We start from the raw sequence: 13358 nt of genomic DNA, 5'->3' as shown, positions 1-13358 counted from the left end.
ATCGATAAACCGATCATTAACCGTTAACCGACCGGGGATGCTGCGGTTGAGGGCCTGACAAGCCGCCCATCTGCAACAATAACCTGATGCACGAACAGATTACATCCACCATTTACTGACAGTGTGTGCACTAAACAGGCACCTGTCCGTAGTTCACCCATCTGGTGAGTTAGCAGCCATGCTGTTGCATGCATTGTCAGGACACATCCAGCCACTTCCACAGTAAGTCTCCACCGCATCCATTAATACAGCGTTAGCAGCGAGGTTGTCATGCTATGTATCTGCCTGTGTACTGCAGGCCGGAGTAACGTTAGCTAGTGTCTGCTGGGGAAACACATTGAGTATGAACTTCACAGTAACATTACAGCTGTGACCGGCGCAGTGCAGTGTGTCTGCATTTTATTAGTATGTGCATGATGCTCCCACTCCTCAAGAGCCATGCTCAGGTCCCGTGTGTTGCTGGTCAGCCACCTGCTGATTAGAGTAAAGGGGTTAGCAGCAAGGTTAGACACAACTCAAACTCAGGCGCATTTAAGGTGGGCTGACCTTTAAGGTGGAACAGCTATTCTATTAGTTTTGCTCTGCATTTTTTTAAATATTTTTTTTTACTTTAATGGGTCAAAATTATTGGTTAAGCGATTCATTATTAACCTCCCTAGATGCTGTATCAATTTGCACTCCTGCTTGTAGGTGAATCCTACTAAACCTACAGTTCAAATAAATTGCTATTGAATACATTTAAATTTAATGCAAATTGTATACAAAAAGAGCTCTGGATCAGCCATTATCGTGCACTTGTAAATGTACCGATAGGACTAACTGAATGAAACCGTTTTAATCAAATAGGCATGTTCTTGCTTGGGGCCCTATCTAGACTAGAGCCGGTATTGTTGGGAATAAAGACGGCCAAAAGAACCACATCACAAACAAAGTCTTCACACAACAGTCACAGCAGCACCTTCATTTTGTTTCGGTTAGATTTTTCCTAATCAGCTTCTCTTCCTGTGAATGTGAAAAAGAATTGGGGCAAACAAACTGAAATATGTAAAAGAGGCTGAATGAACTTATTCCATGGCCAGTGCTAATTCCTTATTTTGATTTGCTGGCATGTTCTATTATGTTCTTGTAACATATGGTATAGGCAGACAGCTTTCAGCCAGGTGTTAGTTCACCATTCTAACTTACAGGCTTTTACACATATTTATCCATACTGAGTTCACTTTTTCAAAACTCTTCTTTTTAAAAAAAAAAACAAAAAAAAACAAAAAAAAAAAAACGCATCCTAAATGCAGTTATGCATTGGAAATACCTCATACACATTTTAGCAACAACTTTGACAACATCTGTCTGCCAACATGAATGCACTAACACAACGACCTAAATCCTGTAAAACTAGCAACAGCTTTACAATATATTTTGTTTGTTTCGCAAACTGTAAACCAACATTCCATACGAGGCATTGTTTTTATGGAATGCAAAACGAGATGTTGACCACACTTGCTGGGACATGCCGCATTATTTTTTTGTGTTTTGTGTATTCCAAAAGTACACCATAAAATTCAAGTATTGTTGTATATCCACTATACATCCATGTATTGTATACCTGATCATTTTTAACAACCCTGCCTTCTGTATTTGGACCGTTGCCATCCAGATAAGAACGTATGTCTGCCTCTGTCAATGAAGCACACGTAGCAAACAGAAACGTCATTTTGTCTGATGTTTGGAAGTTACATTTATTCGGATAGTTTTTTTAAAATAATTGCTGGTGGTTGAGGCTGAAAGAAAAAAAAAAAAAATGAATTCAGAGAAATGCAAAGTACAAACAGCAAACGCTCCAGTGCTTAACGATTTACATTCCTCTTGACACTTACAAATGTCCTTGGAGCCCTAAGGCCTCACCAACTTAGCCGTAACATTTCTAAAGTTCTCTCTTTTCCTCCAAATAGCTCATGACTTGAGAAGGATCACAAGTAGCACTGCAAGCAGCAAGAATTCTAAGTACGAATCTACATTTTATGACTGTTTTCAGAGAAAAACAACATATTATCTCTTACAAATTCATGCTACAATTCTGATATTTTGACATGAATGGAACATTCTTGTTAAAGCTGTCTCCCACTGTTTGTTTCTATAAAGGGCTTTCCTTATTCACTCTGTCACTTCATCATTTCGTTGGCTCACTCCTGTGTTCACGCCTTAAACTTTAAAGGTTTTCCTCAGCAACCTCTCGACCAAAACAATGTGTTGTTGACTGTTACAAATCTACTGCCTGCTTCCTCCATTACATCTCTGCTATAAGCATGTATGTCATCTCCTGCATATTAACTGTTCCATTCTCTTTTCCAGGCAGAGGCAACAGGAAATGGCTCACAACAGCCTATGTTGCAGGGTGAGGCATGTAGGCTACTACTGAAAGCAGGAATAGGATTAGCATGTCAGCCTTCCCTATGGAGATTTATTATCATTTTTATTTTCATCATTTTACCGTTATTCTATTTTCATTTGACATTTTTTAAATAACGTATTAGATTGGAAGGATTGCTGCCAGACAATGACGATGAGGTTCTGGAGATGGAACCCTATGCAGTCTGACGGAAGACTGATGTGGTTGTCAAGGCGACCGCTAACGTGGAGCAAAGCTAAGAGGAGCTAGCTAGCGTTAGCATGGCTCGATGCCGCACTTCATTCCAACACACTAGAAGTGTCAGAAAACCCCACTTCATCTGTCACGTATTGACAGCGGCAGCTTAAATACACCAGACGGCCATGATTGTGGACTTTGTTAGCATTTGAGACTGCGTTACGTGGCCTGTCTTTGAGGATAACTAGTTTGCTAACGTTTATCACCAGTTTGATATGAATACAAGGGAAGTGATGCGTTCACGGTCAGATACTGGTTAATGTAACATGTAGCCTGGTAATCTGAAAGCTAACGTTACCAAGTATTAGTAATGACCATAGTAATGGGTAATGTTAACTTCATCACTGAGCCGCGTGACGGTGACAGTCAGGGCACGTTTGTCAGTCACGTGACATGATTGTAAAGTCGTGTTTACTAATAAGGGAGAATAGTCACCAACAAGTTCATTCGTAGCTTAAGCCATATTTGAAACATTTTATGAATAAATTCATACAGCTGCTGTTACCATAACCAGCTAGGTTAGTAGTTTTGTTTTAGTTTGACCTTATTGAAATGATGCTTTCATATCAAATCAACAGATAAATCAGATCACTGTGTCTGGCACATTATTTCAGGTTGTCTCTGTATTTGACGGAATGCATTAATGCGGTTTGTTTGATTCGCTAGACAGCAGGCTGTAGCTGTAAGCATCGGACTGCTTTGATAAGTAGCCAATTAGTGCTGCTGTGGTCTACCAATCAAGCCAACCTGCGAGTGTCCCTGTCATGCATTTGTCAAGTCAGAAGCAGGACAAAGCTGCAGCGGAGACAATGCCGTGCTGGAACCAAGGTGTAATCTTTCTTTTTCTTAAATAACAGACTCGATCTGCTTCCAGCAACCCATCCCCCTCCGTTTCTCCCCTCTCCTCTGTCTCCGTATCACTATTAACCTTCCATCGCATTCCATGCGTTTTGGAGACAGCCCCCTGTACCCCTCCCCTCCCCCAAATGACAATACGGCTGGCTCTACCTGAGGCTGGTGACCGTGTAGCGGCACCATGCAGCCCGGCTGCAGGCAGCGCTGTGGCATTGTTAGAGCCAGTCCAGCACCCTGGTGCCGCCGGAGGAGCGTGTGGGTGCCCATGCTTTGGCCACCGGAGCTTACCTTGCTTTGGCCGATCTGTCGTAACTCCATCCCGCCCCGGCCCCTAGATCTCCGAAGCCTGCAGCGGGGTAATTCCTCTCCATGAAAGAAAGGACTGGATGAAGATGGACAGATAGTGAGGGGGAGGGGAGGGAGGAATCTCTTCTCTGTTCTGCGCTCGCCTCTGTTTATTTCTCCGCTTGACGAGCCTGTAGACTGGGAGGAATGGAGGGAGAAGGAGCGAGAGCGCGGGGGGGGGGGGGGCACAGCAGCAGCCAGCAGGAGCACCTCCTCCTCTCCTCTTCATGTATTTCACTGTCTATTGTCTCCTGTGTGGAGCTGACGGGCCGTAGAACAGATGCTCCGCGTTCTTCAGCAGCAGCTTTAATGAGCGGGCTTCAGTCTCACGGCTCTGCTGCTCACTCACACACACTAAACACACTTTCGCTCATTTTGTTCGCAAGACGCCATTTTTAACGGGAATGACTGGGCAGGCGTTCATCCTCTCCTCCCCTCCCTCGCTCTCTCTCTCTCACACACACACACACTCACACGCACGCGCACAATTTGTCACGCACAGCAGCGCTGTGTGCTGTAGCATTGTGAAAGACTGAGTCTGGTGAAAGAGCTCAGCTTCTGTTGCCAGCTTCTTTTTCTCGAATCAACTGCTGTGATAAACAACAAACAAGTTGCAACATGTAAAGGATGGTGAGCTGACATATTCCTCACTTCAAGTGTACACACACCTACTTGTCTCTACCGGCTTGACATGTTACAACAGATGCATAAAAAAGACTGGAGGCATGTGTTTGTAATTTATTAAATTAAACATGTTTGTGTTTTGTTGAAGACTCTATAGTGTCCATGAATAGATTGTCTTTTGCTAAAAAAAAACCCCAACACAGTTTAATGTAGCTACAGTGCAACCACAAAAATGAACCACACCCTCAGCTGTACCGCTTTAAAGCATCACATGTGTAGTGGACAGACTACTGGCCAGCCATTATGCAGATCATGCTGTCAGTAGACTCCATTCTAAGATTGTGTCTTAACTTCACTTATAAATACCGTAAAAAAAAAAACAGGCTATCTTCAAAAGTTCATTCAAACCATCAGTGCCCATCAGCTATAATGAGGAGGCTCTGCCAGCCCTCTCATGCCTCGTCTCCGGGATCAGCAGGCTCTGATGGCGCCCCCCTGTGGTCAAAGAGAGGAAAAACCTCTGTGAGCGTTACTATACACAGCAGCAGGCCCATGTCCAACACTCACAACACTTCACAAAGACAGGGCTGCAGCATACTTTGAGCTGAACATAAAGGAGTGTAATAACAGAGAACGAGACTTTGATCAAATACACATAAATGACACAGACGATGGTGCGGCTGGTTCAACAAGAAAGCCGATCAAAACTACTGATGGTTTTCATCAAACATAGATATATGTTGTTCTACCGTTGTTCACTTAGCTGGCACTAGTCCTGATACACGTTTACGTTGATTTAGAAGTTGTAAATGTTGTTTTGATGTTTTCTATGCTTTTTATTTCTGATGATGTAAGTGGTGTTGAGGAATGGAGTGGAAAGCTGTTGAATATCCAGGAGCTTCTTTTGAATTGAAATACATTTTATTACATTTAGGACCTGGGAAAACTGCGCCATGAAAAGTATTTCTTTATTAAAATTAGTAATAAAATGTATATTTTAATATGCTGTACCTTTTGCAAGTAATGTAGATTTGTCATCTGCAATTTTCTTAGGTTCACTTGTATCCGTCTTTTTGTAGGTTTCGGGCTGGATCTTAGACACTGACCTGGATCCATGTGAGGAGCAAACTGGAGCATCCACTTACCCTGAATAAGGTGGTGGTGGGGCATCGTGTTGCCCACTGTGGTGCAGAGCCTCATTGTAGCTGGGTAGAGCTGGAGGGATGAGGATCCCAGCCAGGGGCACCGTCTCTGGGGCTGGATGCCCATCTGCTGCCATCCTCACCGGAACGCTGGACCAGCACACAGAAACAAAACTCAGAAGAATTCAACAAGCCAGTGAAAGTACTGTATAGCTAATCAGGTCTAAATCAGACATGAATGTGCTCCGTAAAATCAAGTTAATAGGTTTGATTTCCTGTTGTGGATTGTGGAAATGTTCACCAGATAGTGGTGCTAGAGAGAAGGTTGTAGTTGAACATCAGGATTCCTGACCAACACCAGCTATTATTACACTGCTGTCGTCCAGATCGTTACTTTATGAGTTTTCATTCAAATTGCTTCAAGGGTTATATTGTGATATGAAAGTGTCATTGATAATAATGTGTGTTTCTCTACAGAGTTAAAGGATTTCTTCAAGGCACTATAAAGAAATTAAATATTGAATAAATTCATGAATGAATACAGAATAGGTTGCATAGTTAATTACATTAATATAGAATAAAATACAATACAATACAATATAATAGGGACTTTGAATTTGGGCTGGTTCCGGTCATATTTTTCTAAAAAGAGCTGCTTACTGGGAATTGTGGTAGACAAAAGTCCAGGGGGGTCACTGAAGCCCTTCGACATCATTAATTGAGGACCATGAATGTCCACACCAGTTTAATGACCAGCTGTGATAAAGTGTTGTGGTCTGAGCTAGAGTGTCTTGATATATTGGTATTGATATTGATTGATAAGAGTGATATTTACAAAATTAAACAATTTCATGTTGATAACACACATATGATAATATTGTGTAAATCCAGCTCATTTTAAATCATTTTATATATACAGATATGGATACAGACCCTAGCTCTTCCTAAATACACTCGTATTTTGGGGTTAATGAAGAACAAGCTAAAAATGAATTTGACTGAACATTATTTTTTTCAGATTTTCTATAGATGTCTTGATAACAGTGGCGGCTGGTCAATAGAGGGCTCTAGGGCGCCGCCCCACCTTGAGCCACAACAAATAAAATAAAATAAATAATAATAATAAACTATACAAATTGTCAATATTTGTGTTTTTGAAATATGGAATCACCCAGTAATATGTGTAAAATATGATATCTGCGGTAAATATATGCTTTTCCTGCACGTCCGCTCCTCGAAACTGCCCAAAAGAGGCGGGTCTATGAAGCAGTTTAGGCAATTGCTGATTAAAGATATAAATGTGTGACATACAATTTAGCCAATCAGCGCCCTCAAATAGGTTCAGCTGCGCGTTCCCGTCTGGACTAGTCTCTACAGGCGAGCGCAAGCACTGCTCCTCCGAGACCCGTTTGAGAGGAGAACTTTGGCGGACAAACTGCAGGTGAAAGAGCTGATATCAGATCAGCCTGACCTCACAATCAGACAGCAGACTAGCAGGAAAGGGTATACGTGCGACATTGGGTACTAAATAGCAGTACATACGAAGCTTCTCTACTGTACACCAGACAGGTTTGGCTAGCTGGATGACGTCATGCTAATAACTTATTTTGCTTTTTAAAACAACGGGGACAGATCCAGCATGGACAGTTAGGGAGTGAGGGACATAAAGCACCTGTCTGAGAAATGGATATATAGTTATAAATAAATAATTATATATATATATGTGTGTGTGTGTGTGTGTGTGTGTGTGTGTGTGTTTTATATTATACTGAATATTATTATATCCATCCATCCATCTATTTTCCTCCGCTTATCGGGGGTCGGGTCGCGGTGGCAACAGGCCAAGCAGGCTGACCCAGACTTCCCTCTCACCGGCAACATGTTCCAGCTCATTCTGGGGGATCCCGAGGTATTCCCAGGCCAGCTGGGAGATGTAATCCCTCCAGCGTGTTCTGGGTCTTCCCCGGGGTCTCTTCCCAGTTGGACGTGCCTGGAAAACCTCCAGTGGGAGGCGTCCAGGAGGCATCCTAATTGGATGCCCGAACCACCTCAGCTGACTCCTTTCGACGCGAAGGAGTAGCGGCTCGACTCCAAGCTCCCTCCTGATGACCGAGCTCCTTACCCTATCTCTAAGGCTGAGCCCGGCCACCCTACGGAGGAAGCTCATTTCGGCCGCTTGTAGCCGCGACCTTGTCCTTTCGGTCACGACCCAGAGTTCGTGACCATAGGTGAGGGTAGGAACTTAGACCAAGTGGTAAATTGAGAGCTTTGCCTTCCGGCTCAGCTCCCTCCTCACCAAGACGGTCCGGTGCAGCGCCTGCTTTACTGCTGCAGCCGCACCGATCCGTCTGTCGATCTCCCGCTCCATCTTACTCTCACTCGTGAACAAGACCCCGAGATACTTAAACTCCTTCGCTTGAGGTAGGCACTTCGTCCCCACCTGGAGGGAGCAATCCACCGGTTTCCGGCAGAGCACCATGGAGGTGCTAACTCTCATCCCCGCCGCTTCACACTCGGCTGCAAACCGCCCCAGTGAATGCTGGAGGTCACGATCCGAGGAGGCTAACAGGACCACATCATCTGCAAACAGCAGAGAGGCGATCCCGAGACCCCCGAACCTGACGTTCTCCACCCCCAGGCTGCGCCTAGATATCCTGTCCATGAAAGTCACGAACAGGACCGGAGACAAAGGGCAGCCCTGGCGGAGGCCAACACCCACCGGGAACGTGTCTGACTTATTGCCGAGAATGCGGACACAGCTCCTACTGCAGTCGTACGGAGACCGGATCGCCCGTTGTAATGGGTCCGGCACCCCATACTCCCGCAGCACCCCCCACAAGAACCCCCAAGGGAACCGGTCGAAAGTCTTCTCCAAGTCCACAAAGCACATGTAGACTGGTTGGGCAAACTCCCAGAACCCCTCCAGTAGTCTTGCGAGGGTAAAGAGCTGGTCCACTGTTCCACGGCCGGGACGGAATCCGCATTGCTCCTCTTGTATCTGAGGTTCGACAAACGGTCGGAGCCTCCTTTCCAGCACCCTGGCATAAGCCTTCCCCGGGAGGCTGAGTAGTGTGATACCCCGGTAATTCGAGCACACTCTCCGGTCCCCCTTTTTGAAAATGGGAACCACCACCCCGGTCTGCCAGTCCATGGGCACTGATCACGACCCCCATGCGACATTGAAGAGGCGTGTCAGCCAGGACAGCCCAACTATGTCCAGCGCCTTCAGCATCTCAGGGCGGATCTCATCCACCCCCGGCGCCTTGCCACCAAGGAGCTTTTTGACTACCTCAGCGGCCTCTGCCAAGGATATGGGTGAGCCTCCCCCTACATCTTCAGGCGCTGCCTCCTCTGCAGAGGACATGTTGGTCGGGTTTAGGAGTTCCTCAAAGTGCTCTTTCCACCGCCCGACGATGTCCCCTGTCCGGGTCAGCAGTTCCCCCCCCCTGCTGAGAACAGCCTGGGGTAAGCCCTGCTTTCCCTTCCTGAGTCGTCGGATGGTTTGCCAGAACCTCCTTGAGGCCAACCGAAAGTCCTTCTCCATGACCTCCCCGAACTCCTCCCATGCCCGAGTTTTAGCATTCGCGACCACCGCAGCTGCAGCCCTTCTGGCCTGCCGGTACCTGTCAGCTGCTTCGGGAGACCCCTGGGCCAACCAGGCCTTGAAGGTCTCCTTCAGCTTGACGGCTTCCCTCACCTCTGGTGTCCACCACTGGGTTCTCGGGTTGCCGCCACGATAGGCACCGATGACCTTCCGGCCACAGCTCCTAGCGGCCGCGTCCACAATAGAGGCTTTGAACATGGTCCATTCGGATTCCATGTCCCCAACCTCCCTCGGGATGTGTGAAAAGTTCTTCCGGAGGTGGGAGTTAAAGACCTCCCGGACAGGGTCCTCCACCAGACGTTCCCAGTTCACCCTCACTACACGTTTGGGCTTTCCGGGTCTTTCCAACCGGTTCCCCTGCCATCTGATCCAACTCACCACCAGGTGGTGATCAGTTGACAGCTCTGCTCCTCTCTTCACCCGAGTGTCCAAGACATACGGCGGCAAATCAAATGATACGATTACAAAGTCGATCATTGATCTCCGGCCTAAGGTGTTCTGGTACCAGGTACACTTATGAGCCACCTTATGTTCGAACATGGTGTTCGTTATGGCCAAACCGTGGCAAGCACAGAAGTCCAATAACGAGACACCATTCGGGTTCAGATCGGGCAAGTCGTTCCTCCCAATCACCCCCCGCCAGGTTTCTCCGTCATTGCCCACGTGAGCATTGAAGTCCCCCAGGAGAACTATGGAGTCGGTAGGTGGCGCCCTTTCCAGGACCCCTCCCACCGACTCCAAGAAGGCCGGATACTCTGAACTGCTGTTTGGTGCGTAAACACAAACCACAGTCAGAGCCTTGCTCCCCGCAACCCGTAGGCGCATGGAGGCGACCCTCTCGTTCTTCGAATATTATTATATGATATATATATATATATATATTATACTAAATAGTATTATATGATATATATATATAAATTATTATATTATACATAATATTAATATATGATATATATATTATTATATTATACTGAATATTATTATATGATATATATATATATTGTTATATTATATTATATATATATTATATTACTGAATTCCCTGTGAGGGTGACAAAAATAAGATGTCCTGACGTGTTTGTCAAAGTGTTATTTACTGCTTTTTTTCATGTTGGAATAAAGGTTAAATATTTAACTGCAAAGTATTAATGCATGTTTGATACCTTAATTTTTTTTGCATTAAATCATTCTGGGATGTTTGCTGAAATTGATTGGATGTGGCACAGCCCTACCTAGAATATTTTCCACCAGCCGCCACTGCTTGATAATATCATTCTATGGAATTATTTTGGTCACAATAATTGTGTAGTGACAATCTGATATGGGGACAGCCCTTGTCTGAGTTTAAGTGCTGGATGTTATCCACATCCCTACGTTATCAGCGTTTCTTCAGAAATGTTCCCATCAGAGTGAACTTACTGGGCTGACCTCGGTCCACCTTTGTTCTTGTTTTTGTAGCAGTAGATTCCCAGCACAGTGGCAATAGCAGCAGACACTAGGACAGCCACGATCCCTGCCACCAGCCCTGACACATCCACTTTGGGTGCAGCTTCAAAGACAAACAGCAATAACATTAAACCAATGCTTCTTATACAGTTCTCATAGCAGTCAGACACTAATCACTACAGCAATGACTTCCGTCATGACTGTCTTCTGTTAGTTGGCTTTTGTCATCACTGATACAGTATAAACGTGTGACTGCAACAAATTCCTTCCTTTTGATGCTCCATGCAGTTTCTGAATAATACACCAGCTGCACTGTGAACTGTTGGTGCAATTTCTGTCCAGTTATAAACTAAAGTTTGCAGCAAAGAATGCACATGTTACAGGTGTATTCTGACTCCACCTTCACAGAGCATTTCATTATAAAGTACAGTCTACTTTAAAAAGGACTGGAGATATTATAAATGACCAAAGATACACTCCCAGACTGTGTTGTAGCATTCAGTAGCACCCCAAAATCATTTGGGCTTTTGGAGCACTATAACAAGGAGTGTATCTTTAACCAAGTAGCTATACTAAATACAATATTAGCAATACAGAAATTAAAATGATCATAATGTTAATTATAATACTCATATTTTTAACGTTGTGCATGTATTTTCAATGTGAAGACACTACATTCAGCTGGATGAGCCCAATACAACAGACTACAACAGTGTATCATATTCATCTTTAAAAACATTACCGTTAGTGTTCCCATAGTTGTTCCAAAATATATCCTAAAAATGGAAGCAAAAGAAGACTTAATAATGTACCTTCATAAACAAGCAGCAACCACAGGACATTTCAGCCAATGTGAACATGCCTTAAGAGTTATTTTTATTTTCGAATGCAAAAGAAATGATTTCTAAATGATGTTTAGGTAAACATTCTGGGAGTTGTTTGTTGTATAATTAAATGGATACTACAGATTTTCTCCACTCTAAAACTGCAAACACAACAATGCAGTGATAATAACTTAAGCAGGCTGTAAACTATAGTGATGATGTGTGGTTCTATTTTTAAAAAAACTCACTGTTCTCACAGCTGTCACACAGAGGTTAACTCAAATGTCAGGTTTCTCCTGATCTGTCGAGGTCCATTGAATAAAGCTATAGGATTCTATATCCAAATGAGTGTACTGAGAGTCACTACCAGCTGGTTGATGTCGTCCTCGTACACCTCTCTGGCCTCCTCATAGCTGCACCTCTCTTCAATGCACTCCCTCTCTAGATCGTCAGTCACCACGACCTCAAAGTCCCAGTTGTTCCAGAGCAGCGAGCGGGACAGGAAGGAGGTCGCTGACTGCTGGTCTACCAGCACTGGACCTCCTGCGGGACGCAGGCAATGTGAACTCACAGAGCATACACTGAGTGACGGCAACAATCACACCTGATGTTTGTCTTTGTGTTGGCCCTGTGGTCACATGATCTGACACATTTAATTTGACTCAATATGCGTAAACAAGTGACTTTAATGTACATGTCCTCATGTAAGCTAATGAGTTCACACAAACAATGGTTTATCTCATAACTGTGATGCATGCCTGTGATTACTTATAGTCCTGTTATCTGTTCATTTGTGCACTTTATTTTATATTTCACTTTATTTTATATCTTTCTGTACATTTTTACATGTTTCTACTTTGCACTGTGTTCATTGTTGTTGATTGTTAAACGTTATGCACCTCCCATCATGTCAAATTCCTTGTATGTTCATGGCAATAAACGGTTCTGATTCTGATACCACTGAATGCCACGTTTGAATTATGAGATACAAAGGTCACAGGTGAGTGCACCATGCCACTGTATGAACTGACCAGCTCTAAGTGAGAAGAGGTGTGATTTACCTGGAGGAGGTCTGGAGAAGACAGAGCCGTGAGCCAGCTGCAGCAGGGACAGCACAGGGATCCACACTGCTGACAAGGCTGCCATTGAAGCCCAAACTACAAGGACAATGACAAGGAAGAGCCTCTGCGGGAATGAATGCGACGCTTCTGGCCAGAACCCTGAGCGTGAAGAGGATGAGCCTCCAACACGCACTCGTCCCAGCCTGTCAACGCTTTCCAGGAGCAAAACCAAACGTCTTCTTTTAGATTTTCAGAAACATGCATGTCCCAATCTTACTCCAAAATTAACTTCTTTACCGTCAGGCTACTGAGGGCTGGGTTGTTTCCTAGAAACCCGTCACATCACAAACCTGTTGGACAGCATACATGTTGGAGGGAGGAACCTCCACAAACCTGTCTGTCTCACCGTCTACTCTCTGTCGTTTACTTGCTTGTTTCGTCCACCAGCTAAATGTGTGTGTGTGTGTGTGTGTGTGTGCGCGTGCGTGTGTTCTCCGTGGTCTCACTAAACTAAAACAGTGTAATACAAACAGTTTTGGTCAAATTATTTTCTGAGCAGTGTTTGCGATGTGACGGTGATGTAATAAGCATATAATTATGAGATATAAATGGCATTTAAGATCAAATGGAGTATGAAAGTGAAAAGGTTGAATGGATATCGATCACGTCATCTCCCGTATGTCACTGGCGTCGCGTGTGAGAGTCGCTCAAGATCGCGACTGTGGTGGGTGGTATGTGGTAAGCTCTGCAGCACTAGTTGAGTATTTTGTGTATTGTCTAAGGCAACCTGTTTCTAACTACTAGATAATGCTGC

At 44.5% G+C, this 13358-nt stretch overlaps 2 protein-coding genes across 3 annotated transcripts in view; both read right to left on the bottom strand.

Annotated features, from left to right (window-relative positions):
• Nucleotides 1-4483, bottom strand: part of prr12b (proline rich 12b) — a 32176-nt gene extending 27693 nt beyond the window's left edge. Inside the window, exon 1 of the mRNA XM_031871130.1 lies at nt 3788-4483. Coding sequence (XP_031726990.1) covers nt 3788-3870 — 83 coding nt within the window. The 5' untranslated portion in view covers nt 3871-4483. The remainder of the gene's footprint in view (nt 1-3787) is intronic.
• Nucleotides 4484-4567: 84 nt separating this feature from the next.
• Nucleotides 4568-13008, bottom strand: prrg2 (proline rich Gla (G-carboxyglutamic acid) 2). 2 transcript variants are annotated; one of them, XM_031871121.1, is made up of 7 exons: nt 12842-13008; nt 12545-12756; nt 11851-12026; nt 11402-11435; nt 10633-10762; nt 5614-5760; nt 4568-4963 (listed from the first exon to the last, which is right to left on the bottom strand). In XM_031871121.1, the coding sequence occupies exons 2-7, from the start codon at nt 12627-12629 to the stop codon at nt 4921-4923; spliced, it is 615 nt and encodes a 204-aa protein (XP_031726981.1). In that variant the 5' UTR covers nt 12630-12756; nt 12842-13008; the 3' UTR covers nt 4568-4920. The 2 variants fall into 2 exon arrangements, with proteins under 2 accessions (XP_031726981.1, XP_031726982.1); XM_031871122.1 differs by having other exon boundaries at nt 11851-12017; nt 12545-13008.
• Nucleotides 13009-13358: the final 350 nt, after the last annotated feature.

Source organism: Anarrhichthys ocellatus, unplaced genomic scaffold (genome assembly GCF_004355925.1).
Source record: "Anarrhichthys ocellatus isolate YVR2014 unplaced genomic scaffold, GSC_Weel_1.0 scaffold56, whole genome shotgun sequence".
Lineage (NCBI taxonomy): Eukaryota > Metazoa > Chordata > Actinopteri > Perciformes > Anarhichadidae > Anarrhichthys > Anarrhichthys ocellatus.
Note: the sequence above shows the minus strand (reverse complement) of the source record. Positions and strands in the feature narration are given on the sequence as shown.

Bases quoted from the DNA above. Each gene is read 5' to 3' on its own strand.
- prrg2 (XM_031871121.1), bottom strand. From the start codon at position 12,629: ATGGCAGCCTTGTCAGCAGTGTGGATCCCTGTGCTGTCCCTGCTGCAG. The intron at 11,436-11,850 runs GTAGTGACTCTC...TTCCATTTTTAG, and splicing joins AGGACGACATCAACCAGCTG to GATATATTTTGGAACAACTA. The intron at 4,964-5,613 runs GTAAGTGGATGC...CTTTGACCACAG, and splicing joins CCACCACCACCTTATTCAGG to GGGGGCGCCATCAGAGCCTG.